General features: G+C 44.2%; 2 protein-coding genes and 2 non-coding genes across 6 annotated transcripts in view; all 4 read right to left on the reverse strand.

The window, feature by feature from the left end:
• The window catches only part of prkacab (protein kinase, cAMP-dependent, catalytic, alpha, genome duplicate b), a 21,099-nt gene extending 7,876 nt beyond the window's left edge, over window positions 1-13,223 (reverse strand). The window contains exons 1-7 of one of the 3 annotated variants that reach the window (XM_031562253.2): window positions 12,562-13,223; window positions 8,621-8,677; window positions 6,571-6,699; window positions 5,732-5,830; window positions 4,989-5,101; window positions 3,277-3,403; window positions 820-915 (exon numbers count right to left, since the gene is read on the reverse strand). In XM_031562253.2, the coding sequence (XP_031418113.1) occupies window positions 820-915; window positions 3,277-3,403; window positions 4,989-5,101; window positions 5,732-5,830; window positions 6,571-6,633 (498 nt within the window). In that variant the 5' untranslated portion in view covers window positions 6,634-6,699; window positions 8,621-8,677; window positions 12,562-13,223. Of the gene's footprint in view, window positions 1-819; window positions 916-3,276; window positions 3,404-4,988; window positions 5,102-5,731; window positions 5,831-6,570; window positions 6,700-8,620; window positions 8,683-12,561 lie in introns of all 3 variants that reach the window. The other 2 variants (XM_031562251.2, XM_031562252.2) reach the window with 2 other exon arrangements.
• Window positions 13,224-16,755: 3,532 nt separating this feature from the next.
• asf1bb (anti-silencing function 1Bb histone chaperone) lies at window positions 16,756-21,489 on the reverse strand. Its single transcript, XM_012817438.3, has 4 exons — window positions 20,764-21,489; window positions 19,646-19,761; window positions 18,712-18,888; window positions 16,756-17,614 (listed from the first exon to the last, which is right to left on the reverse strand). The coding sequence occupies exons 1-4, from the start codon at window positions 20,870-20,872 to the stop codon at window positions 17,423-17,425; spliced, it is 594 nt and encodes a 197-aa protein (XP_012672892.1). The 5' UTR covers window positions 20,873-21,489; the 3' UTR covers window positions 16,756-17,422.
• On the reverse strand, window positions 18,546-18,629 carry LOC116219413. Its single transcript, XR_004163189.1, has one exon. It is a non-coding gene; the product is annotated as a small nucleolar RNA SNORD60 (small nucleolar RNA).
• LOC116219412 lies at window positions 19,491-19,571 on the reverse strand. Its single transcript, XR_004163188.1, has one exon. It is a non-coding gene; the product is annotated as a small nucleolar RNA SNORD60 (small nucleolar RNA).
• Window positions 21,490-25,000: the final 3,511 nt, after the last annotated feature.

Here is a 25,000-nt window from a genome sequence, read left to right on the forward strand (position 1 = left end):
ACACTCATACCAACACACAGATACAAATTCATGCATACCAACACATACAAACACACAAATACACTCATACATAAAAACACAACATACATACCAACACACACAAACACATTAACACATACAAACACACACAGACACGCTCCCTCATCCCAACCGCCACGCTGAACCCAGCTCCTGCCACGCCCCCCTAGACTTCAACTCACCTGTCACCTTCGCTACATTCACCCAAATACTGATCACACTCACCTGTAACCTTCGCTACATTCACCATCACCCAAATACTGATCACACTCACCTGTAACCTTCGCTACATTCACTCAAATACTGATCACACTCACCTGTCACCTTCGCTACATTCATCATCACCCAAATACTGATCACACTCACCTGTCACCTTCGCTACATTCATCATCACCCAAATACTGATCACACTCACCTGTCACCTTCACTACATTCACCATCACTCAAATACTGATCACACTCACCTGTAACCTCCGCTACATTCATCATCACTCAAATACTGATCACACTCACCTGTCACCTTCACTACATTCACCATCACTCAAATACTGATCACACTCACCTGTAACCTCCGCTACATTCATCATCACTCAAATACTGATCACACTCACCTGTCACCTCCGCTACATTCACCATCACGCCTCCATTTAGGCTCACCTGTAACCTCCGCTACATTCATCATCACTCAAATACTGATCACACTCACCTGTAACCTCCGCTACATTCACCATCACTCAAATACTGATCACACTCACCTGTCACCTTCACTACATTCATCATCACGCCTCCATTTAGGCTCACCTTACTGAGGATGATTTCTGGAGCCAGGTACTCTGGGGTGCCACAGAGCGTCCATGTCCGACCTTTGACCCTCTTCGCGAAGCCAAAATCTGTTACCTGAAAAAAGGGCAGTGTTGGGTTTTAATCATAATTATCAACATCATCATTCTTACCACCATCGCCATCTTCATCATCATCATCATCATCATCAACCATTGATGGATGATGTTGACCATGAAGATCAGTATCATTCAGCTTCAAGATCGCAATCACATGAATAAGATCAGTAAAATCAGACGAACCAATCTATATTCATAACTCCAGGTTAGGTGACACATACATTTAAGACTTAATTTCAGTAAAATGAGGCAGTGTCCACATGGACTACTAATAGTGAATAGACCTAGTCCTAGGAGAGTTATGGACCACATAATGGCTTTGACTATGCTGATTGCATGTCTTAGACGGACACCTAAAGATGGCTTCCTTCTGTGTCTTCCTCTATCTATATGGCACTTTTCAAAAGGCTGCTTTACAAAGCCAACACAATAACAGGAACCAACACAAGAAAATAAAAACAGACAACTTAGGGAAGGCAGGAGGGAAAATGCTACGTTGTCCTGTGAATGAATGAATGAATGAATGAATGGGTGGGTGGGTGGGTGGGTGGGTGGATGGACGGATGGATGAATGAAAGAATGAATGAATGAATGGATGAGTGAGTGATTGAAAGAAAGATAAATGGATGATTAATGAATTCCACTCCTCATCAGCTTCTCCACCTTCCCTCTGAATAAGTTATAAATATATAATTAAGAGATGAATGAATTTATAAATGAATGAACGGATGGTCTGATAGATGGACAGATAGAAGGATTAATAAATTCCTTCTCCAAGCTCCTCCAGAGAGGTATGTCAGAAATACCCAAATGGATGATTCCCCAGATGAAGGAATGAATAAATGAATGAATGAACAAATGAGCAAATGAATGAATGGACTAAGTCAATCCAAAGCCATTACAATGTCACAGTGACGCACATCAGAGATGGTGGAGAACAATGAACGAATTAATGAATGAATGAATGAATGAATGAGTGAATGAGTGAATGAGTGAATGGATGAATGAATGAAGTCAATCCAAAGCCATTACAATTTCACAGTGACGCACATCAGAGGTGGTGGAGAACCATAATTGATTGAATGAATGAATGAATGAATGGATGATTGAAGAGGTGAACAAATGATTGCACTTACAAGCAGCTTCAAGTCTATTTTGTTGACATCCCTAAATCTGTTCACATATAACAATAATAACAAGATCATCTTCTTGTGTTTCTATGATCTCTCTAAGTCTCTGATTTATAGTCCACTGGCTATGGACACACAAACACAGACAGACAGATAGACAGACAGACAGACACAATTACACACCACACACACACACACACGCACGCACACACAAACAAAGACAGACAGACAGACGGACACAATTACACACCACACACACACACACAGACACACGCACGCACACACAGACACAGACAGACAGACACAATTACACACCACACACACACACACAAACACACACACATACAGACAGACACAATCACACACCACACACACACACACACACACACATACAGACAGACAGACACAATCACACACCACACGTACACACACAGACAGACAGACACAATCACACACCACACGTACACACACAGACACACAGACACAATCACACACCACATACACACACACGCACGCACACACAGACACACGTGCAGCAATCTCAAACTTGTTCTCTCACCTTGGTGGCTGAACAAGCTGCTGGTTGATAAGCAGGTTTGCAACCACACATACTCACACACACACACAAACTCTCACACACACACACACACACAGAAACACACACACACAGGGGCGTAACTATAGGGGATGCAGGGCCTGTGGATCTTGGGGGCCCGTAGCCGGGGAATATGTGCGCGGGGGGAGGGGGCGTGGCGGCGGTGGTTACAAACATGAAACAAAAAAAAATGTGTACGGGACTGTAAAATGTTTGGGAACCACTGCTTACGCCACTGACTAGGGCCCGTCATAATAGCCTGCATCTGGGCCCGTCGTAACTACGTTACGCCACTGCACACACACACACACAGACACACACACACTCTCACACACAATCAAACACAAAAAATATTACACATGGACCTGCATGTAGCCTGTGCTGCTCAATGAGCAGGCCCTCAAAAACACACACACACACACACACACACACAGACACACACACACACACACACACACACACACACACACACACACACAGACACACACACACACAGACAAACAGTGGTTAGACCTGTATGTAGTCTGTGCAGGTTGACGAGCAGGTTCACACACACACACGCACACACACACACACACACACACGCACACACACACACACACACACACACACACACACACACACACACACGCACCTGAATGTAGCCTTGCTGGTCGATGAGTAGGTTCTCAGGCTTCAGGTCTCTGTAGATGAGGTCTAAAGCATGAAGATACTCAAACGTCAGGACGATCTGGGCTCCATAGAAGCGAGCGTGGGGCTCACTGTAGATGAAGACAGATAGAGACAAGAGGAAGAGGAAGGTCTGAACTTTGAACGATGAAGAGGACACATTTTTATATTTCTCCTTCATTGTATTTTTTGGTATTATGTCATCATTTTATGTTTTAATTCTTTCTTTTGCTTGTTGTCATCATTCTACTTTTTATGCCACTGTGCCGTGTGACCAAGTCAAATTCCTGTCAACACTTGGTGGGTAATGAGATTCAGACTCTGTGAAGGTTAGAAGGCTAGTAGTTAGAATGAAATAAAAGGAGAGTAAAGGAGGAGTAAAGGAGGAGTAAAGGAGGAGTAAAGGAGAAGTAAAGGAAGAAGATGAGGGCCAACAGATGAAGAGAAAGAGAGGAGATGGGAGAGGAAGAGAGTGGACAGAGGCCAACAGATGAAGAGAAGAGAGGAGAGGAGTGGACAACGTGGTGTGTGACGACCACATGCTGACCACCTTGCATTTACTACAAATCACACTGAAGACACTGAAGACACAAGAACCGATTAAAAGCACAGTCTATTCGAATAATACAAAAATGTAAAATATACAGTATATTCCAATACACTTTTTTTCTGATTCAGTGAATGGTTACTCATGGTCCTCTAGCTGTACGTTGGCTGTGTACACAACTTCACACGCTATTCCAGCCAATCAACACGTTGCTTCAGGAGCACGGTAGGAAGGGGTGTAAGCTGATTGGCGGTCGGGTTCTAATATCAACAACCGTTCGGCAGACTCGCGGACTGTACCTTTAATGGAAGTGAGTGGTGCTCTATGAGCCGGGCATAGAAAAGAGAGACGAGAGGAGAGACAAAAAGAGAGACGAGAGGAGAGGAGACACAAAGTGAGATGAGAGGAGAGGAGACACAAAGAGAGATGAGAGGAGAGGAGACACAAAGAGAGATGAGAGGAGAGGAGAGACAAAAAGAGAGATGAGGAGACACAAAGAGAGATGAGAGGAGAGGAGACACAAAGAGAGATGAGAGGAGAGGAGACACAAAGAGAGATGAGAGGAGAGGAGACACAAAGTGAGATGAGAGGAGAGGAGACACAAAGAGAGATGAGAGGAGAGGAGACACAAAGAGAGATGAGAGGAGAGGAGAGACAAAGAGAGAGCAAAGCAAAGAGAAAGAGGAGAAGAGAGGCGAACAGAAAAATAAGCCAAAATGAAGTGGAGATGATGCACTGATAGAAGTACTGTAGAAATTGATCACAAAGCACAGGAAACACTGAGGAGAACAGAGAAAAGTGGACAGGAAAGAGGCTGAGTAGAGAATGAACGCAGGCAGGAGACATGAGCAGAGAGTGTGTAAACGCCAGACACGCAGGCAGGAGAGATGAGCAGAGAGAGTGTAAACGCCAGACACTCGGGCAGGAGAGATGAGCAGAGAGAGTGTAAACGCCAGACACGCAGGCAGGAGAGATGAGCAGATAGAGTGTAAACGCCAGACACGCAGGCAGGAGAGATGAGCAGAGAGAGTGTAAACACCAGACACTCGGGCAGAACAGGATACATGAGCAGAGAGAGTGTAAACGCCAGACACACAGGCAGGAGAGATGAGCAGAGAGAGTGTAAACACCAGACACGCGGGCAGGACAGGAGCCGACACCTGAATCTGCCGATTTTTCTTAAATGTGAGAACATCTCCCCTCCTGGAACGTACTCCATCACCATGTAGAGGTTTGTGTTATCCTGCAGAACAGAGAAGACACACACACACACACACACACACACACACACACACACACACACACACACACACACACACACACACACACGGGCGCAGAGTTAGCATGTAGACACTGGCATAATCATAGAAAGCAAGACAGAAGAAAGAAGAAATGAAAGAAGATTTTGTTAGAGAGAGAGAAAGAGAGAGAGAGAGAGAAAGAGAGAGAGAGGGAGAGAGAGAGAGAGAGAGAGAGACATCATGACCACATGGAAACTGGAAACACAAACGCATGCAAACACACACTCACACACACTCACACAAATATTGCACAGTAACATGCTAACACACACACACACACACACACACACACACACACTCACACACACTCACACAAATATTGCACAGTAACATGCTAACACACACACACACACACACACACACACACTCACACACACTCACACAAATATTGCACAGTAACATGCTAACACACACACACACACACACACACACACACTTTCACACTTATTTCACAGAAACAAGCTAACACACACACACACTTACACACACTAACACACACACACACACACACACACACACACACACACACACACACACACACACACACACACACACACACACACACACAGTACCTTGAAGGAATACTCCAGTCGCACTAGGAAAGGGAAGCAGACAGCCTGAAGAATGCGCTTCTCATTTAGAGTGTGTTCAATCTGTTTTAACTTCACCACCTGGGGGGAGTGAGAGAGACAGAGCGAGAGAGAGAAAAAGGGAGAGAGGGGGGAGGGGGGTGGAAAGTTGGTGAAAAGAATGGTGGAGAGAGAAAGAGTGGGAGGAGAGAACATTTATTAAAGGAGAACAAGAAGTTTCATTCTACTTTTAATCACTGGTAATTATTATTATTGATTGTTTTTTTTTTGTAATACATAGGACAGGACCAGGATGAGCTGTAAGTGAGACAGGTGTGAGAATGTGAGACAGGTGTGAGAATGTGAGGATATACAAGTAATAATGCAATAATCACACACGCCACTAATGTCAAAAAGAGGGGAAATACAATAAACAATAAAAAAAAACAATAAAAGTTATGGTGGAGCCCCTGGTATCTACACCAGAGTTGAGGTTATGGCAAACTAACCCTGGTATACCTTTTGTTTGTCCAGCATCTTCATGGCAAACTAACCCTGGTATAGCTTTTGTTTGTACAGCATCTTCATGGCAAACCTAACCTTAACCCTGGTATACCTTCTGTTTGTACAGCATCTTCATGGCAAACCTAACCCCAACCCGAACCCTGGTATACCTTCTGTTTGTACAGCATCTTCATGGCAAACCTAACCCCAACCCTGGTATACCTTCTGTTTGTCCAGCATCTTCATGGCAAACCTAACCCCAATCCTAACCCTGGTATACCTTCTGTTTGTCCAGGATCTTCATGGCAAACCTAACCCCAACCCTAACCCTGGTATACCTTCTGTTTGTCCAGGATCTTCATGGCGAAGTGCTGGCCGCTCTCTCTGTGCCTCACCAGCATCACTCGGCCAAACGAACCCGTGCCCAGTGTTTTCAACCGCTCAAATTGTTCCAGAGAGGCCGTGTTCTGGGGGTGCCATGGTGACAAATATCACATTTTATACACACACACACACTCATGGTCACTTTAAGACAATGTAGTTGGCTATATTAAGTCCAGTTTCATCATGGATCACATTTTTTTCAATACAAATTTAAGCAGTTCAACAATCGATTATGTGTTTGACAGTTCAATGGTTAAGAAAATGTCTTTTCTAAATCAACACACACACACACACACACACACACAAACACACACACACACACACACACACACACACACACACACACACACACACACACACACACACACACACACACACACACACACACACACACACACACACACACACACACACACACCATAGTCCAAACATTCACTCTACCTTCATTTAGCCTGAGTTCTAAACCGGAAGTGTACACTTGAGAAGTATTTATTATTTCACCATATGACCACAAGAGGGCCTACATTCACTCACAACGCCCACCCCTCTCTATCCACCTCCCCTTATTCTCTCTCTCTCTCTCTCTGAACTTCAATCTTTACATCAACCACCCTTCATTAAACACTGTGACAAAGGCACAAAGGATTTCATAATTTCTACGCCTACAAACTCAATGAGAAACCCTGTAGGAGATGTAAGTGGCTCAGGTAAACTCATAACCCGTGATGTGCCATCCACCGACGCCTCGCCCATGTAAGAGAAAAAGCACGTTTCTGGTGGTTGGTGCAGCAATCAGTCTTTATTCCAGTGAAGTGCAGTAACGAAGCACGTGGAACATACTCCAGATTCAGTAGTGTATGTCTGAACCACAAGCATCTCCAACTCTAAGTGTGTCTGTATATACACGTATACTGTTTAAGATACCTCCTAGGCTCTTAATGTAAATTAACTAGGCTTCTAATGCCAACGGGTCTGGCAACCTTTCGTTGATCTATATGATAATTTCTCTGACCCTCTTGCCTGAGACGGTTCACAATGGCCTCCCCCCATTAACTACAGTTGGCAGGGGGGGGGGGGGGGGCAGTTTGAGCCAAGGTGTCTGAGGGTGTGGGCCTTTGTTGCCATGACGAGATCACCTTTTAGGAGATTACAGTGACCACATGTTTGGCATTTAATGTCTCTCATCTTCTTAAGTCCTCACACTCAGCATATGGGATTGGTGGTGGGGGTTTGGAGTGTGTGTGTGTGTGTGTGTGTGTGTGTGTGTGTGTGTGTGTGTGTGTGTGTGTGTGTGTGTGTGTGTGTGTGTGGGGGTGGGTGGGGGTGCGCAGTGATTATCAGTGAGCTTCCTATTTTCCTCTCTCCCTCACTCTCACTCTCTCTCACTCTCTCTCTCTCCCTCACTCTATCTCTCTGTCTCTCTGTTTCTCCCTCTCTCTCTCTCTCTTCCTCATTATGCTTATCTGTCTCCCTCCCTCTCTCTCTCTCCCTCTCTCTCTCACTCCCTCTCTCTCTCTCTCTTTTTTTACTCTCCCTGCATCTCTTTCTGTCCTTTTTGTGTCACCTGTCTCTCTTCGCTCAGGCTGTCTGTCTGTCACTCATATATGGTCTATCTGTCCCTCCCTCCCTGTCGGTCTATCTCCCACCCCCTTACTTTTTACCCCCCTCTTTCTGTCTTCCTTTCTGCCCCCAGTCTCTCTTCTTATGTCACTTTTTCTCCTGTCTTCTCCATTCATACATCTCTCTTCAGTTTGTCTCTCTCCACCTCCTTAATCTCTCTCTCTCTCTCTCTCTCACTCACTCTCACTCACTCTCTCTCTCACTCACTCTCTCTCTCTCACTCACTCTCACTCACTCTCTCTCTCTCACTCACTCTCGCTCACTCGCTCTCTCACTCTCACTCTCTCTCACTCACTCTAACTCACTCTCTCTCACTCACTCTAACTCACTCTCTCTCACTCACTCTAACTCACTCTCTCTCACTCTCTCCTCCATCTTTCTTACCTGTGCAGGGTTCTCCCATTTCCTCAGGAAATCTTCTTTGGCTGTGGCAAGGAACTCCTTCACTGTGGAGCACAGAACAGCACAGTCAGTGAGACAGCGCAGCACAGTCAGTGAGACAGAACAGACCAGTCAGTGAGACAGCACAGACCAGTCAGTGAGACAGCACAGCACAGTCAGTGAGACAGAACAGACCAGTCAGTGAGACAGCGCAGAACAGTCAGTGAGACAGCACAGCACAGTCAGTGAGACAGCACAGCACAGTCAGTGAGACAGCGCAGCACAATCAGACAGATCGAATGCACCCTCTTTACACACACCTCTAACACAACCACCTCTCTACACACACACACACTCTAGTTCTCTTTCTCACACACAGACAGATTAACACATGCTCACATATACACACACGCTCTCTCTCTCACACACACACACACACACACACACACACAGTAACACATGCTTGCATACAGACATGCACACACACACACACAACATGCACACACACACACACACAACATGCACACACACACACACACATAGAGAAAGACAGAGAGTCAGAGCGGTAGAAGACAGAAAGTATTCCTATTTTTAAGGGGTTTTGGGTACTGCCACTACATGTGCAGCCCTTTCATACACAAACATTAACACACTCTTACTTACACACTCATACAAAGCCAAACATTAACACACTCTTACTTACACACACACATACAAAGCCAAACCCATAACACACTCTTACTTACACACACATACAAAGCCAAACATTATCACACTCTTACTTACACACACACATACAAAGCCAAACCCATAACACACTCTTACTTACACACACATACAAAGCCAAACCCATCCACTGTGTTCTCATAGGTCAACTCACATCAAGTCAAGCCCCATGTGTTTATGTATTGTTTACGTCACTGAGTTGAGTCCCTTTGAAGGTGCGATTGAGGAAGCCTTTGAAAAGGAAGAAGCTAAAGTGCGCTGAACTGGTAGCGGAAGCGAGGGAACGAGGTTGGCAAGGCCAGGGGAGATAGGCGTTCGAGGCTTTGTAGCCAAATCAACCACAGCACTCCGGTTGGGTTTTGGTTTTCAAGGACGGGTGCTCGCAAACTACTTGGGGTCGCGAATAAAGCTGAACTAACACTGAGATATGTGAAATCATATCGAGGGGTATCCGTTGTCGTCTCTAGCAGTGGAATGTATTCTAGGCCTTCCTGAGTAGGATGGGAGGTGGTGTCTGGGATGCCAATTCAATGACGGCCTGATGAAAGATGGTGCCCACTTGAAAACCCCCAGTGAAATGCTAACGAAGGCAGCTTTGTTGTTTTTGTTGTATCCTGCTGCGGCTCAGGTTCTAATGGTTGGGCAGGCGTGTTGTTGTGTTTAGCACCTGTGGGCTACAGACGGCGCATGTTGTACAGTGAAGGAGGGCCTTTACGGATCCCAAGTACAACATGCGGTGCGTGTTGCGGCTGTCTCCAGCCAGGTGTGCATTGTTTTTGCATCCTGAGCAGCATCTATCAAATCTATGGTTGGGCAGTTGTTATATTGGTTAGGTTGCTGGGTATGAGTACTTGCATGTGACAGTGAGAGGATTGGCTGCTGTGGGAAGTCCTCAACCAATAGCACTAAAATGTAACATCTTTTCCTGTGTATAACGAAATACATAATAATAATACATAATAATATTTTATATACTTTATATATTAATATATATTTGTTCCTTGTTCATTGTAAATTGATTAACCTTGACTGGAAGGCACTTTGATACAACCCCTGTTGTTTGTAAATTGTAATATATATAGATATTATATCTATCTATAGAATATATGTACCTGGGATCCGTATAGGCCCTCCATCTGAGAAAGAGACTAAAAGACTAAAAGAGACTAAAAACATATAAATAAACACATAGTCACACACATAACACATGGATTCTATTAAAAACACACACACACACACACCAACGATACTATGATAAGGTGGCAATGCTGCCTTTGGATGGTGAGGTCATGTGCATGAGCAATGATGTGCCAGAAATAGATACTCGAGATGCCAGCACTGGCTTCAGTTGGGTTGTCATACACACACACACACACACACACACACACACACACACACACACAAACACACACTGCACTGGCTTCGATTGGGTTGTCATACACACACACACACACACACACACACAAACACACACTGCACTGGCTTCAGTTGGGTTGTCATACACACACACACACACACACACTGCACTGGCTTCAGTTGGGTTGTCATACACACACACACACACACACACACACACACTGCACTGGCTTCAGTTGGGTTCTCATATACACACACACACACACTGCACTGGCTTCAGTTGGGTTGTCATACACACACACACACACACACTGCACTGCTTCAGTTGGGTTGTCATACACACACACACACACACTGCACTGGCTTCAGTTGGGTTGCCACACACACACACACACACACACACACACACACACACACACACACACACACACACCCTCACACACACACACACACACACACACGCAAACACACACACACTGCACTGGCTTCAGTTGGGTTGTCATACACACACACACACACACGCTCACACACACACACACACACTGCACTGGCTTCAGTTAGGTTGCCATACACACACAAACACACACAATGGGATTCATTCATAGCTTCACAAAATGAATGTTCCTGTTGACACACCAACATGAAACAAACCAATATGTATGTGAAAAAGAAACACACACACACACACACACACACACACACACACACACACACCTGTTATTAACACCTACTAGCACTGTTATCAACAGGATGCATCAAAACCAAGACAATCTACAATACTTCACCTTATTTCAAATACTTTCTTCCATGCCTAAATGACTGCCCCAGTAGCAAACACACACACACACACACACACACACACACACACACACACACACACACACACACACATACACACACACACATACACACATACACACTCACATCAAAAACTGCAAGTGGGCTTCACTGAGGGGTCCCTCAAAAACATGATTTAAACTACAAAAAAAAAAACGTATACATGCAACATTCTGCATGGATTCTTATTTTGTGCACAATGCGATGGATAAGGTGTTAGCCTATGCATAGGATCTCTTAAGATATGGACCCCCAGTCAGGATATATAATTAACTTGAGCTCACATGAAGGCTCTCATTGCTTCTTCTAGGATTGTTTTATTTTTAATTCAGGTTTTTTTTGTGGATAGGTAGAGAGCGCCCGACCGCTTTGCAAGTGCTCTCGAGCAGAGGTTGCGTCCCAGAGAAAGCCACACAGGCAGGCTACAAGGCACGAGCAGCCTTGGCTATATGCTGTCGTGCTAAACGGCTATCGTGCCTCTCGTGATGCAACGTGCGCTGGAAGACAGGATTCATGTTGGTGGACGTGCAATTTTACTGAATAACGACCACTTAGAATGCTGTTACGTTTCACCCTGATTCATCCAATCACTTGTTTTGGAGTGATGGTCAACTCGGTCAGACGATATGCTACGGCACAGATTAGGCTATTTGTTCTGTTCACTTGTAGGCTACTGAGTCAAACGGTAAATTCTCGACACTAAATATTGGTGTAGCCCAGTATGTTAGTGTTTGAGCTATTATATTGACCGGTAGTGGCCTAGGCCTCCATGGTGATGTCGATAGAAGAAGAGAGCCCATTCTGAACGGTTTCATTCTGGAGATGCTCTCTGAGTCTATGTCACCTGTCAAAATAGTAGGCAGGGAAATACAAATAATGTTTTAGGCTACGTAAAGATCACGATAGGTCCTGTAATGTGATACCCTATAGCATACGACAGCATTTGTAGTGTGCACAGCGTGTGTGAATGTGTGTAGCCTAGGCTGTATAGCCTACTACCCCAATGCAAAATAGTCTACACCCACCGCTTTCCATATCACTTCCCCGCCTGGAGGCGGGCGTGTTGCCCATGTCTTGAGGCCTCAACGCCGGCTGGTGATTCCTAGAGTCCCCCCTCCTCGCCGATTAAGCCGTATTGATCTAAGGTGTGAGCTCAGAACCGTTCGTAATTTAAATGTGGGTCCGATCCGCGTCAAGGAAAGTGGAGAGACTCCTATCTTATCTTTTTATCCACTGAGCAGTCTTCTTCAAGAAGGCAGGTTGTTCCGTCTTATCCGTCGACATCCGCCGACGTTACCTTACTTAATAGGTTGGCCTATTCCAACAGCAGGCTCGATTTGAGAGTGGGTACTAGCTGCAGACTGTTGACAGGGCTTCTCCAACTGAGTGCCTTTGCCGAGTCCGCTGGTGCTGATAGCGCTGGCCACCGAGCCACGGCGCTCTCTCTCCGCTCCGGCCCCTGCTGCAAACCCACTCTGCGCTCTCCGCGTAGTCCCTATCGGTGGTCTTCCTTTATTCCGTCCTCAGGTGCCCCCACTGCCACTCACCGAAGCGAACAGCTCCCCCCAGTCCGGAGTCCAACCGCTGTTCCAAAATCACAACGAATTCTGTGCGGATAAAAAAACGCCCAGTGTATATTTGACCCTCCGTTATAGACATCAGCATCCATGCACAACAGACGGGAACTTCAGTAGCCTACAGTGACGGAGGAGCGCCCGCCTCCCGAGTCATCCCATGGGTCGACCTGTGGATGACAGGCAGGGGCAATAACGAATTGATTGGTCAGTGCCTTTTGTGCCTTGCGACTGGTAGGCTACATTAAAGCCTGTCAACCAAAAGTGGAGACCGCCTCGGCGGCAACACTGAGGACGAGGAGCATCCTCTCTGAAAAGCACCGCGCAAGTTCAATTGGCTCACAGCATCAAAGACAGGTCCTTCCACTGGTTAGGCTATACCTTTATATTTTCACCGGTGACAGATGCTCAAAGCGTACAGCTTACATCCTTGTCCGTCATGTACATTTGTAAGAATGTTGAAAAAGAAAGATATGCTACACAACAACAAATTATATTTGTAAGCGACTATTTCCCATTGAGTCATAAGTACAAATGATCTAGCCTACTCGCAGCTTCACAAGTCGGAATTTGTCGCGCACATGCGTAGATCTGAATCTCAGGATGAAGTGAATTAAATGCTGTTGAATGATCTTATTCTGAATCACCAGTTAGGCCTATTCATGGCGGACTGCCTGGTATGTTCTGTATCTATGATGTCTTCAGTCAAGCCTACACAGTCTACACGGGGAAGCATACAAAGGCACAATATATATATATATACGTATATATAGGCCTACTGTATATATACAATATTTATATAGGCAATTGCGTTTGTTGTAGTAAAATGTATGTAGGCTGAAGCTTGCTACCAAGAGCTGATGCTAAATCAGCAATAACACAATAAAGAGAAGCTATTAGAAAATGAATAGCAAAAACGACCTACATTGATTTAAAATATATGTTGATGATGAATAAAAGACAGCAAAATAAAACACAAAAAGTCAGGAAAGAAAACAATATTGTGAAACACACCTATTAAACAGCGCATATTTCTTGGAGTTTGAAAAAAAACGTAATCTTTTTTTTCATTCCGTCATGTAGTAGCGAGTTTGTGGTGAACGGTGTGTGTGTAGCGGGGGTAGGGCGTGTGTGGCAGGGGTGGAGGGGGTGGTAGGGGTAGGTGTGTGTGCTGTGGGGTAGATGTGTGTGCGGCGGGGGTAAGGGGGGCTGGCGAGGTATGACAGATGGACAGGAAAGGAGGATGAAAAGAAGACCAAAAAACAGAACTGACGTGGGGCGGAGGACGAGGGGTGTGGAGGTGAATGCACCCCTTTAGAACCGACTCTCCTGCAGCAATCTCCTAGCAACCATGGAGTGGCGGCACTCCCATTGATGTACAACTGTACTCAAACGAAGGGCACCTGGGTTAAAGGTCCAGTCCACGATTCTGGTAAAAGGCTGTTGATATTTTAACTCAAAAGATAATCAAATTACATCTCCCTTTTCTGATTTTTGAGGGTCTTTAAGCACATACACTGAACAGAGAGCTAAAGGACCTTGAGGAGCAATTTGCTGAATTTTGAATTTGACAAAAAAAATTCTCATGGATTTGAATTGCGGACTGTGCCTTTAAGAGTGTTATTCCCGTGCTTTTGCGGGGGATTTCTTTTACATGTACTTACTTACTGTAGTTCCCCGTGTTCCTCAATGCATGCAGGACAACAAAATGTGTGTCTCAGTGGCATGTCTGGCACGGAAAGCCCTCCAAAATACAAACGCAAAAGCACCTCAGCAATGAATTCACAAACGCACACTGCGCAGGAGTTATCAAGCAATCACTGTGGTCTGCAACTGTAAAAATAACGCATCCAAAGAAACATTTCAGAGCAGGGAAGCCCATTGCTTTCGGAATCTTAACCTACAGCCAAAATAACGTGCATTTTCATTGACAGTTGATTGACTGAGGTCTACACTGTCATCGTGAAACCGTTCACACACACCCGTGACAGGAATAAAGCATAGAGTCAAAAGTTTAGACACACCTTCTAATTTTTTTGAGAAGTTTTTTCTTTACTTTTATTATTTTCTACATTGTAGATAACACTTTTTTGTTTAGTACATAATTGCATATGTGTTCTTTCGTAGTTGAAATGTCTTCAGTATTAATCTACAATGTAGAAAATAATCAAAGTAAAGAAAAAACTTTTGACTGGTACTGTATATCAAAGCACTACACAAAAGTACAACCCATGTGCCAAAACTGTATTGCTATCTAAGTAAAACTAACATTTATCGCATTAAACAAAGAAATATTGTTGGTAACATCAATGGCTAAACTTGCTTATTTCAAAGCTCCCGCAATGGCTGATGGGAACCAAGCCAATACTTACTTTATTCCTTTTCACTTATCTTGCATAAGTTGAGTGCAGCGTCGGAATTAGTTAGTTCAACGTAATTCCATCACGTTTTCAAGAAGAAAGACGTTAAGACCCAGTTGGCACGGAGCCAAACCGGATCATTTAAGCTGACAACTTCGATTATTTTGATTTGGCTTTACTTAAAGTAGCTGCATTCACCGAAGAAAATAATTATATAAAAGCCCCTCCACCCCCAAATTCATTTTTTCTGCAACGTTTCAGATCTGCCATTTTCCTTTTCTTTTGACTCTCAAAAACACTTCAACTTGCAAGATGAGTGGTTGTGTAGCGAAACATTAGCCTGACATTAGCCTGACGATACTCATAATTCTAGTCAGAATATGAGTCTGATATCGCTCCATTGGGCTGTGATTATGGGGCGTGTTTCAACCGAACCAGGAGAAAAAATGCCTCTTCGCTCAATTGGTTACCTACAACCAATCAGAACAACGTAGTATGTGACCATTGGCAGCTGATACATTACACTTTTACCGGATCCCGTAGGAAGGAAGGCAAAAACATCTTTTCGATTGACAAATGCCTTAATCGCGTTTCTCTGTTCCTCTTTCAAAATGAATGCACTGTCAATGTCTAAATGGACTCGAATCTATACATTTCAGCTCTCCAGCGGCAGCCATGTTTGTTGAAAACGAATTCAACTCGTGTGTTGGTGACGTGGTTGGTTACGTTACTGTTGATCATCTGTCCATCATCGTATAAAGCCCGCCTTAACAATTTGATTGGTACGGCTGATATCGAGCCGCAGATAATTTCTCCTCAATGGAGTAATGCCAGACCGAACTTCCCAACCAAAAAATGTGTGGGCGGGGCTAAGTTCGGTCTGGTATCCAGGCTAGCGAAACATGGATAAAGGGCCAACATTACATTTACATGCATGTTCTCAAATGCATTTCAAACTATGACGAAATTGCTTTGCATAGAAGTATCTCCCAAGGGAAAAGTATCTCATTTTATTATTTATTTATCAAAAGTCCTTGTCACTTAGACATCTCCAATGCAAGGTCAACAACACTTAAAAAAAAAAAAAAAGAGAAAGAAAACAAGCAATGATTATTTAATTATTTAACTTTATTTTTTTCCCAACAATTAATTGTAAATGACATATATCAAATGACATCATACCTTAATGAGAAGGGGGAAGAAAGTATTTACAAAACAGGAAACACAAAACAAACCAATGAGGAAGAACAAGCGCTACCGTTTACTGTTTTTATACCCCGGCCAATAAAAAGCCAGGGAAACCCCACCTTTAGTTTTGATACAACATGTTTCTTTTTGTTCGCTTCAATATACAAAAAAACAAACAAACAAACAAACACATACAATAGACAACACAAGGTTTTGTGTTTTCTTTTCAAAACAGATAGCTGCTTCATTCCAAATCCAAAATAAAAACTTCCGAGGGAGTCCAAAGAGAAATGAGTTTTGGCTGTCACAGAAGGAGGACGACGACGACAGGCAGAGCCAACTTCTCTCCAGCGCGGGAGCACGTGCTGGAAGGCAATGCTGGTGTGTGTGTGTGTGTGTGTGTGTGTGTGTGTGTGTGTGTGTTCGTGTAAGGAGCAGGTCAGTGCTAACGCACTTCTTTCTTCTCTTTGCTTGACTGTAAGGGAAACCCAAACAGGTGGCCACAAGCAAGGCGTTCACACACGCTCCCAGCCCTCACAATGGTCAACCCGAGAACAACACACAGCGCCTTAACCTGCCGAGTGTGTTTAGGTTGCAGAGAAATTATGTATGTGTGTGTGTGTGTGTGTGTGTGTTTTGAGTGCTTCATCCTTCACCATACTGTGTAACAGTAGCACTATCGTGCTTAAGAGCTTGTGAGGTTAAGTACATATGCAAATGTGTGTGTCTGAGTGTGTGCGTGTGTGTGTGTTTTTTGTTTTTGTTTACAGACAGTCCATGGAGTTGTCTGGCAACAGTCCGAGGGGCGGGGCTTTTCCAGGGAGACAGGATGGCGGCAGCATGGTGTTGGGTGCGGGGTCCACGTTCTCCGAGTCCTCCATCTTGTCAGCGGTTCCCTCCCAGTTGATGTGGAACCTCGTCACGCGCGGGTTGGATGCCAGTATGTTCCTCTGGAGCTGCGAAGAGGAAGAGGAAGAGGAAGGGGAAGGACCGTAAGGACCCGTTCACATTGAAAAGCTTTCTTCACCTCAAGGAGAGTATTCCAAGTATGTGGTTCAGTGACAACCCTGGGTAAGTGAACTCATTCCCCTAGCAAAACAAAGCCATAGGTCTCTTCTTTTAGGACGAGCCACAAAGTGTCTTACTGTGACCACCTCCCCCCCAAAAAAAACACATCTAGAAGAGGCAGGGTCAGATGTTGAGTTGCGGTGGACACACACTCACTTTTCTTTTTTATCATTATTATTTATGAAACATCCATCACCGCAAAACCAAAATAGTCCTTTATGCCATTTCAGATGTAGTTACTATTGTCTCAGGACCTCCGACCAAACCCTCTCTTCAGTCATGATCCAAAACTCAACATTGCTGCCTAGGCAACTACTTTATTTCTTGCATGGGGAATAACAATTCAATTCAATTTCATTTATATAGTGCCAAAAACAATAGGATTGTCTCAAGGCGCTTTACAGAGCCCAGTGCCTCGACCCCCTGAGAGCAAGCACAATGGCGACAGGGGCAAGAAGAAAAAAAAAAAAAAAAAACTCCCTTTTAATCAGGAACAGCATTGCTGCCTAGGTTACTACTTTATTTCGTTCATGGGGAATACCATGCTTCTTGGGGAAGCTGAACACTTCAAAATATAATAAATGATTAACACTTAAAAATAAATACGAAGAACTAAACTGATGATCAACGGAAGGTCTACAGACTAGTGATGAATAGGCCTAATCCTTACATTAACACCCAACGGCATTCTGACGTCAACATGTATGCATACACGCGCACACAGGCAAGATTGTTTGTGTTCAAATACGTACAAATGTTATGTTCAGAAGTGTATTTTGAAGTACAGGAGTGTGTGTGTGTGTGTGTGTGTGTGTGTGTTAGCCTCAGACTGAAACTCCTAATCACTTGCTGCTATGCAGCTCATACGAGGTGTCAGAAAAGTCAGAGTAGTCATCACTGGCTCTGGCCATGCATGCGAGTGTGGATGTAAAAGTGTGTGTGTGTGTGTGTGTGTGTGTGTGTGTGTGTGTGTGTCTCCTCTCACTTGTGTGTAGTCTGGCTTGATGGGTGGGTTCTCCCGCAGCTCTGGTTCCGTGTACTCGTTGTTGACATAGTAACCGATGCGGATGAACTCCTGACCCCTGTAGGTGCAGGTGATCAGCACCACGGTCACGCCCACGGCATCACTCTCCGGAATCAGCCCCGTGTTTGGCGCATCTGCCTGCCAATCACACAAAAAGGGACGGGACAGGTGGCACAGAGAGATGGAGTTAAAGCTTGTGTGGCATTTGTGAAGCTGAATAGGTGGATGGATGTGTGTGAGTATGTGTGCGTGATTGAGTGTGTGCGTGTGTGTGAGTGAGTATGTATGTGTATGTGAGAGAGTGAGGATGTGTGTGGATGTGTGTGTGTGTGTGTGCGCGTGTGAGAGAGTGAGAATGTATGCGTGTGTGTGAGTATGTGTGTGAGTGAGAATGTATGTGTGTGTGTGTGTATGTGTGTGTGAGAGTATGTGTGTGTATGAGACACCATTCTTTCCATGCTGTGTTTATTGCAGTTCAGTGCAACGTTGGCTAATGCAACAGATTTGGGCCCTTTCAAATAGGGATATTCCTTTGAATTGTGGGCCCAAATCAAGAATTGTAATATTCAAGAGCAAAAGTGTAAAACACTGGTGTGTGTGTGTGTGCATCATTACATCTACTGCGAGATGGAGTTTCCACTAAATTGTATGTAAGTGCATGTGTGTAAGTGAGTTTGAATATCTGTGTGTATGTATGCATTTTTGTATGAATGCGTGTATGTATGTGTGTGTGTGTGTGTTAGCCTCAGACTGAAACTCCTAATCACTTGCTGCTATGCAGCTCATACGAGGTGTCAGAAAAAAAGAAGTCATCACCGGCTCTGGCCATGCATGCGAGTGTAGATGTAAAAGTGAGTGTGTGTGTGTGTGTGTGTGTGTGTGTGTTTACGCCCACCTGAAACACAAACATGTGGCGTCCAGCTGGCACGGGCCCGACCAGCACCGAGTCTAGGACCTGGTCGTACTCCTCACTTTCGGCCGAGCCGACGTAGATGATCTTCCACTCCAGGTCTGAGAATCGGCACATTATAAGGAACTGACTCGGTTATGCAGCTTGGTCTGAGCCAGTTCGTTTGTTTCTCATGTACACATCAAGGAATGTCTACAAACTCCAGAATTGTTTTTACAAGCGCATGTGGAGTGTATTGGATTAGAATGGCAGTCTACGCCTTTAACATGTACTTAAGTGTACTTAGCTAACTCAACTTAGACACAAAGGTTCATATACAACTTTTATACTCATAATACTTGTGAGAAAAAGAAGAGGACAATTATGCCAACGTCCAATGCATGTGTAAAACTCTATAACCTAACATAGTGTTGAACTTATTCTGCTAGCCAACAGGCAGACGCAATAGGTGTGGTACTACTACTGTGCCTGCTGAAAAGTCACACACACAAAAAAAAGGAAGAAAGAAAAAAAAAGAAAAAAAGAGTGTGACTATAAACACCACGGTCGTGGTGACTACCGTAGGTGGGCGGGCCGAGTGCATCACAGACGGGACGCGAGTCCAATCGCCTGGGAGACACTCCGCCCCCTCCACACACTCGGGCCAATGCCACAGAGATGTCTCACGTCACACGATTTCGCTCCATCTAACTCCGCGCCGGCGCCAAATTTCCATCTGCCACTAAATGACAAAACTACCACTTACATCTCCTTTTCCTTAGCATCTGTGTAAAACTTTAAACAGGCTTAGCACAGTACACAGCCAATTCCGCTTCCTAAAACTCTAGTTAGCGTGAGCACGCTATGGTTAATTATGCCACTGCGGTGCTCTGTTGTTTCAAACACGAAACTGGAAGGTTACAGAGGTCTAGCGTTCAATTTTACAACCGCAATAAATTAGCAATGCTAAGTTACTAACACCAAGTTAACTAGGTATAAACGAGTATCTTGTTAAGAGACTCGTGCTAAGAAATTATACTTTGATGGGAGATGGCCTATTAATAACAATGTGTTCTAGTCACCTTTTTGCGAGTTTTTTCATTTGCAATTCTAACATTACCTACCTTCGGGTAAATCTTCCATGCATTCGAATGTGATTTCAAACTGGAATGGGTTTCCGAAAGGGCTAGGGTTGTCCAAAACTGCTACATTCAACACTTGTACTTTCGCCATTTTCTTGCAGCTAGTTGAGTGGATCAAAATAGCAGCTGTTTGTCCTTGTATTGCTGGCGAGAAAACCCTCTGCCTGGACAAAAGCGAGATGGACGTCTACGATAGATAGCTAGCCTCCTCTGGCAAATGTTGCTAGTAGCCGGGGATGTCGGAGCCAGGCGATGAGGCGAAGGTTGATATCCAAACCGGTCTTGCCGCCCACTTCGAACAACAGCAGAATCTCTGCTCCAAATATAGCAACAACAAAAAGCTTACAAGTTCTGGTTTCGAAGGTCTTGTTGAAAAACACCAACGTTCTGTGCCTCGCCGGCAAAAGTCACGATAACACTTGAATCCAACAGACTGATAGCCAGATAGCAAGCTAATAAGCTAGCTAGCCGACTAGCTTGTCAAACGTTCCTGTCCAGACACAATTGTTTTTTTTTGTCAAACAGTTGTCCTCGACGCGGTTTGCCACTAAACAGTTACTAAATCATTAAAAGAGTAAAACAGAGGCTGTAGTTTCCGTTCCAGTCACTAAAATGTTTCGCAAAATCTTCTTATTACACAGACGACTTTCTCCCGCCAGTGCATTCACAGAAGACCTCCACGAACGTAAATTGACAACAGCAAGTGTCTCTTCTTCATCTCCTCACAAACTGCTGAAAATCTTTACTCGCAGCGCCATCTAACGTTTAGGAGGAGTGAATGCAACTCCTCCTAAATGTGCAAGCGGGCAAAAGGCATCGCAGACAGTTCCTTGTTCCGCCCAGAAGAGGGCCTCGTAGTACAGCCTATGCATTTCAGCGTTAGAGGATTACCCAACTGTTGCACATGTACACAGTATACCTTGTACTTTAACAGAATAGCCTTTCTTTAATATCTGATATTTGCCCCATGCAGAGCAAATCTCTCGGCCTTGCAGCGTTGTGAGGGCTATTCAGACATAACCACAATACAAATAAGTGGTTATAAAATCCTAATTAACCAAACTTTTAAAGGGAAAAAAGAATATTCCAAATCTGAACATGAAATTCCCTGATAACCGCTAGAGGCCATCAGAGAATCTGAAAATCTCGCTGAGGAGGACCTAACTAACTCGCTGAGGGGGGACCTAACTAAGTCGCTGAGCAGTGCCTTATGAGTCGTAATGGGCTAGGGTCATGCGCCTCCGAGAGGCCAGCTTTTTTTTTGGCAAAAACAATTGTCGAGCTATTGCCCAAAAAGTGCTTTGAGTGCCCACCTCAAGAGCCCGCTAGCACAAAGCGACACGCCCACCTAGGGACGTAATAGTACAGATTTTGTGTGTGCTTAGATAGGCAAAAGGTATGTATTGTTTACGGTGAGAGAACAGGAAGAAGTGTGTGCACATACTATGTGTGTGTGTTTGTGTCTGTGTGTGTGTATGTGAGTGTGTGTGTGTGTGTGTGTGTGTTTGCACATTTGTATGTGTGTGTGTGCGCGTGCGTGTGTGTATGTGTGTGTAATGATTAACAGAGGAAACACGTGGATGTGTGTGTGAGTGTGTGTGTGTGTGTGATTGTGTGTTTGTGTGTGTGCTTGTATGTGTGTATGTGCACGTTTGTATGCGTGTGTGTGTGCGCGTGCATGTGTGTATGTGTGTGTATTTTTATATGTATGCATGTGTTGATTGTACAGGCGAGGTAAATGTGAGGGAGTGACTGCAGTGTAAGAGGAAGCAACACACACACGTGTAGACACACACACACACAAACACACACACACACACACACACACACAAACACAAACACACAGACAGACACAGACACAGACACAAACACACACACACACACACACACACACACACACACACAGACACAGACACACACACAGACACAGACACATACACAAACACACAAACACAGACACAGACACAGACACAAACACACAAACACACACACACACACACACAAACAGACACACACTGCGTACGCAACCTTTCTCAGAGTAAGTGTTGTGTACAGCACTGGAAGGATTTCTACCTGCTTCATAGATAAGAGACCCTCTACTCACACTGGAAGGCAGGACAAAGTTAGAACACAAATACACACACACCATCATCATCATCGTGAAAGGCAGCACAAAGTTAGAGCCATAGTGAACACACACACACACACACGCACACACACACACACACACACACACACACACACACACACACACACGCACACACTACACAGACTGATTTGACTTTTGTTGTTTGATTCGTTTTCATTTTTAGCTTTTTTTTAATGCTCTTTAGTTTTTTTTTTTTCCAGTTTTTACTTCTGTTGTTATTTCCTAACAGCAGACAATTTGTTCAGTCACAGTTACTCATCACCGACGGCCAAAGGGTTTATTCTGGTGTCATTGTTTTCAGTGCAATTGTGCAACACTGCAACTCCTTGCCTCTGCAAAGCACGAGGAGCTTTGATAGTAGGCCTTAAGGTCCATCTGCCAATCATTTACCTTTCTATGGACAGAGTGAAATGTTTTATCCTTTAGCTGTTCTTACTGTGGATGGTGTGCTGTGTGAGTTTTCTATTTATGTATCTATTTATTTATTTAGCTATTTATTCATCTTTTTTTCAATACTTTTTTCCCTAAATTACATTTTTTGTTCTTCTTCTCATATTTTCAAAATCAGACAAGCTTTAGTAACAGCACTTATAATCAATCAATCAATCAATTCAATTTTATATAGCGCTTCTCTATATACCCGAAGTCGCTTTACAGAGTCCAGTAGTCATACACACACAGTCATACCGGTGGTGGTAAGCTACCTCAGTAGCCACAGCTGCCCTGGGGCAGACTGACAGAAACCTAAAACAACAGGTTTCCTGTTGAAGTTTAGCATGGCATTGCCAACTGTGATTCCAGTCTGATCAACAGCAAGTCACTGGCAGTTCATTAGTGGGACTGTACAGACATCCAACACATTTTTTGGCACTCTGAGATTCTTCTGAATGAAGAGTGCATTACAAATAAAATGAATTATTATTATTATTATTATTATTTCATTACCGCGGTTTAAGTGATTTTGCCCTGTATGTGTTATGAATGTGTTATGTATATGTAACAGCTCACTGATACTTCGTTACTGCATACAAAAAGGGGTAGGAGTGCTGTTACACACTAATAATTGATGTGTGACACCGTTATGAAGTAACTGGTAGTGTTGTTGTCTCCTATGCCAGATCAAACATTAAATTTTTTCTATTTCATTGATAGATTATATTTTATTTACATATGGTGCCATTAACTTAGTAACTGCATAAAAAGGCTTAGGCGCGCTGTTACGCACTGATGTGTGACACCGTTATGAAGTATCTGGTTAGTGATGTAACAAGGTCTCCTATGCCAGATCAGCGTCACACAGTCCGTTCAATTCAAATGAGTTTTCTATTTTATTGATTCATATAGTGCCGTTAACAGTAGATAGGGTCTTAACGCACTTTATAGGGCCCAAGCACTTTCCTCCGGTGCCTTTGCTCACTACTGCCCCCTAGAGTTGTGGAAGTTTAAAAAACAAAAGACAACAAAGGGCTCAATGTCTCTCAGTGTTGTACAGCATGAACGGGCACAAGAGGATTCAAATACCCTTTTTACACCAAAGGCCGGTGAACATCTCCTGGTTGCAGTGAACAGGTACGTCTCCTTGACCCCCCCGCAGCTAAGTGTCATCAGGGGTTGCTTGCTCCCCATGCCATGTCCCATCGTCTCAGCCAGAGCCGAAGGCTTGCTTTCTCCGCCTCCTCCGATACTTCCCTGGTTGCCTTGTGTAGTCTGGCTCCCAGTGGCAAACACTGGTTTAACCCTGGTCAGACTCCACTATTAATCAACACTAGTTCAACCCTGGTCAAACTCCACTATCAATCAACACTGGTTCAACCCTGGTCAAACTTCACTATCAATCAACACTAGTTCAACCCTGGTCAAACTCCACTATCAATCAATACTGGTTTAACCCTGGTCAAACTCCACTATTAATCAACACTGGTTTAACCCTGGGTAAACGCCAGTTTAAAAGGGGTGAAAAGAGGATTCAGAGACGTCTCTAAGAGCCCGCAGCGGGTCTGTCACGGGCGCTAAGCAGGTGGAGTGGATTGACCAAAAGCAGCCTTGCAATTACGCAATCTGACGAGTGGC

The sequence above is a fragment of the Clupea harengus genome, chromosome 24 (assembly GCF_900700415.2).
Source record: "Clupea harengus chromosome 24, Ch_v2.0.2, whole genome shotgun sequence".
NCBI classification, from domain to species: Eukaryota; Metazoa; Chordata; class Actinopteri; order Clupeiformes; family Clupeidae; genus Clupea; species Clupea harengus.

What these genes read in the sequence shown, in the direction of transcription:
- asf1bb (XM_012817438.3), bottom strand. Translation starts at nt 20,872, where the DNA reads ATGGCGAAAGTACAAGTGTTGAATGTAGCAGTTTTGGACAACCCTAGC. An exon ending in GCCACATGTTTGTGTTTCAG is followed by an intron (nt 18,889 to 19,645) that starts GTGGGCGTAAAC and finishes TGTGATTGGCAG; the next exon opens with GCAGATGCGCCAAACACGGG. An exon ending in TCAAGCCAGACTACACACAA is followed by an intron (nt 17,615 to 18,711) that starts GTGAGAGGAGAC and finishes TCCTCTTCGCAG; the next exon opens with CTCCAGAGGAACATACTGGC.